At 52.3% G+C, this 3,154-nt stretch overlaps 1 protein-coding gene across 4 annotated transcripts; it reads right to left on the minus strand.

Annotated features, from left to right (window-relative positions):
- Positions 1-809: 809 nt before the first annotated feature.
- On the minus strand, positions 810-2,920 carry Arl4a (ADP ribosylation factor like GTPase 4A). Of its 4 annotated transcripts, none has more exons than XM_028872281.2 (2): positions 2,782-2,920; positions 810-1,814 (listed from the first exon to the last, which is right to left on the minus strand). In XM_028872281.2, exon 2 carries the CDS (start codon positions 1,729-1,731, stop codon positions 1,129-1,131), a length of 603 nt encoding a protein of 200 aa, XP_028728114.1. In that variant the 5' UTR covers positions 1,732-1,814; positions 2,782-2,920; the 3' UTR covers positions 810-1,128. The 4 variants fall into 4 exon arrangements, with proteins under 4 accessions (XP_028728114.1, XP_028728113.1, XP_028728112.1 ...); XM_028872280.2 differs by having other exon boundaries at positions 810-1,817; positions 2,782-2,919; XM_028872279.2 differs by lacking the exon at positions 2,782-2,920 and adding an exon at positions 2,241-2,371 and having other exon boundaries at positions 810-1,817.
- Positions 2,921-3,154: the final 234 nt, after the last annotated feature.

Below are 3,154 nucleotides of genomic sequence, written 5' to 3' on the forward strand. Positions count from 1 at the left end.
AGTGTTCAGCTGATAAGCAAAAAAATTAAAGCTCAGAGCACATATCAAATGGTATCTTACATATTCATTCCACAAAGCATCAGGTGATATTAAAGCTTTCATCCCTCCCAATATACTACAAAAATATATGAAAAAAAAATCTGTTTCCAGCCAGCAAATAGTAATAAAACAAGTATCTTTTAACTTGTATCATGTTAACTTTTAACAAGTATCTCTTATTTTAGAGACTATGTATTACAATAACTCCCTCTGACCGAATTTTCACCACCACTTTCTCCATAAATCCATTCATGTATCCAAGCATATGCATTTAGTCAACATGCTCATATTTACTATATTAGGGAGTCATTTTTAGGTTCAAGTGACAGTTCTCACAATGAACTATTTCTACAATAGCTCTAAGGCCCAAAAAAAGTTTAGACCTGTGTAAACAGATGCATAGCTATTTCTAAAGATCACACACCCAAACATGCTTGTCGGGAAAACAAATCCATGCACTTGAATATATCACATTTTTACTGATGCTGGACCAACTAAATTAAACATTGTCTAGAATTAAAGAGATAGCATTAAAATTGGTTCCAGAAAAACATTAAAAATCATCTGGCCAAAACCTCAAAAAAGAAAATACTTCCTTCTTATCCCAGTGTGTTCAATTTAACTGTGTGTGTGTGTGTGTGTGTGTGTGTGTGTGTGTGTGTGTGTACAATAATCTACCTTAACATTTCCATTCATTAGCATTTTTTGTTTACAATTGTTTTGCAATTTCTTGGCAAAGGCTTCCCCCAAAAAGATACAAGCACAATACATTAGGCATATACACTCTTCAAAGTTTTATTTCACTAACTTCAGGTCAAATATTTCCACAAAATTGTTTTCTGGTCAATTACTAGCCTTTTTTTTTTGGCTTCCCAAAACGGCAGTACCAAAAGATTTGTGGGTCAGGGAGAAGAGACCCCTGCATTTACTCATCTTCCACAAGGCAACAGAGTTGGGTATCTGACTGTTCAACAAAACAAAGCTTTAACAGCATCCAGGAGGGCAGACAGGCAAACCAGGCTGTAGACACTCAACTTGTCAAAGTCAGCCCAAGGAACACTGATTCCACACCCATATAAAAGATGCCATTCATCTCTTCTTTTTCTGTTGCCGCAACATTTTTCTTCTTTTAATTATCATATCATGTAGTTTCTCAAGTCCTTCCTTTAGTCCATCTCCTATGATCGCACAGGTGGGCTGCAAATGCCAAGGAGTCGATGAGCTCAGTTCACCCATTGCTAACAATTTCTCAATTTCTGAGAGTGACAGTGAGTTCCTCAGGTCTTGTTTGTTAGCCACTATAAGCACAGGAACCCCTTGGTTTTCTGATATCCTAGTTATTTTATGAAGTTCCGTCTTGGCCTCTTCCATTCTCTCCACATCGACCGAGTCCACCACAAACACAATGCCATCTGTGCACCGGGTATATGACTTCCACAGTGGCCTTAACTTCTCTTGACCACCTACATCCCAGAAGTGAAAAGTGACTGTTTTGGAATTGCCCAAGGTTACCTTAATTTTCTCCGTGTTAAATCCTTTGGTAGGCACGGTATTTACAAACTCGTTGAACTGCAGCCTGTATAAAACGGTCGTCTTCCCAGCGCAGTCCAAACCCAGAATGACAATATGGAAGGACTGGAAGGACGGCAGGCTGGACAGGATGGAAGTCTGGTCTGACAGTCCATTCCCCATTTCCAGCTGCGAATGGTGTCCCAAACCGACGCCTTCTTCTTATCTGCTTACAATATCTCTTCCCGGGTGATCGAGCTACGAGACTGCTGAGGGAGGAAACGAGTATGTTATTACCGTGAGCACACTAAAATGGGTTTTTCTCTACTTTCTCTAAAAATAGGCACCGCGAGGAACTTCATAAAACTTGCTGTTAAGTCAACACACCAGATGAGCCTGGGAATGCACGAAATCCAAAACAAACGATGAATAATTATCACCAAAAGGCTCCGATTCACCCTTACTTGCAGTAACGTGTACCCGTCTCTATTCTCCCCGAACCCCGAAAGCTTATTCTGAAGACAACCCAAGCCACCGGTATGGTGCACGTCACCGTATCCACCGGAGTGCCTTTTCTTGGCAGAAAAATAAAAAAAAAAAGGCAACCCTATCTGGGAGATCTAAGCCGGCATGCTTCACCGCGTAGCCAGGATCACTTTCCGGGCCCCCCTCCCCGGTACCACCGCTCTCACCTCCCGGGCTGGAGTCCGGATCCCAACGGGGAAACATGGGCGGGCGTTGCTCTCGGCGCGGGGAACGAACGGGCCGCGGCTCTGTCCGCCCAGACCTCGGCGCAGCTCTGCCGGCCGCGGCCCCGGGAAGCCCAGACGCGGGCTCTGGCCACGCCCACCCCCGCGGCCCACCCCGGCCCCGCGATCCCATTGGTCAGCGCGTCGGGGCGGCCAGGCCACTCCCGCCCCGGCGCCCTAATTGGCTGGGGTGCCTGCCGCTCCCCGGGCGGCCGCGCCGGGCTCGCACTCGGCCCTCCGGCACCACCTGTTGCCCTAAGCGGGGATCGAAGGCGTCTCGGAGGGAGCCGAGCCGGGCCGCTCGCCCGCCCGCCCGCCCCGCGCACCTGCAGCGACGCTCGCTGTCACAGCCGCGGGACCGCAGCCGCCGCCCACCGCGCCCGGGCTCGCCCGGCCGCGCCCTCCCTCCCCCTCGGTACGCCGAGCGGCTCCGGCAGGCGCGCATCCCTCCCCGCCCCAGGCCGTGACCCCCCGCGCCACTCACCTGGCTTGGCTGACGGTCCTCCGTCGCCCCGCCTCCGCGGCGGTCAGCCGCCGGGGAGTCCGTCCCCGGGCAGCGGCGAGGCCTGACGGCGGCCCGGCCGACGCCGCGCGCCAGCCCCGCTAACGGTGCTCGCCAGCCTCGCCACCGGCCGCGGCTCCGCCCCTCGCGCCGCGCCTGCCCGCCTGCCTGCTCGCCGGTGCCCGCCCGTAGGGGGTTGGGGGGCGGCGGGGGAGTGCGCGCGCGCGCGCGGGGGCGCGCCTGCTGGCCGCGTCTCCTAGCAACGCCCAAACACGGTCACGTTTCCAACCCTCCCCCGGCGCCCGCGCGGCCGGGCGGAGACGGGCGGGGCTCCGGCCGCCGCTTCTCGATCTTT

Source organism: Peromyscus leucopus, chromosome 14, assembly GCF_004664715.2.
Source record: "Peromyscus leucopus breed LL Stock chromosome 14, UCI_PerLeu_2.1, whole genome shotgun sequence".
Taxonomy (NCBI): Eukaryota; Metazoa; Chordata; class Mammalia; order Rodentia; family Cricetidae; genus Peromyscus; species Peromyscus leucopus.

Coding starts and splice junctions, on each gene's coding strand:
- Arl4a (XM_028872281.2), bottom strand. CDS start 1,731: ATGGGGAATGGACTGTCAGACCAGACTTCCATCCTGTCCAGCCTGCCG.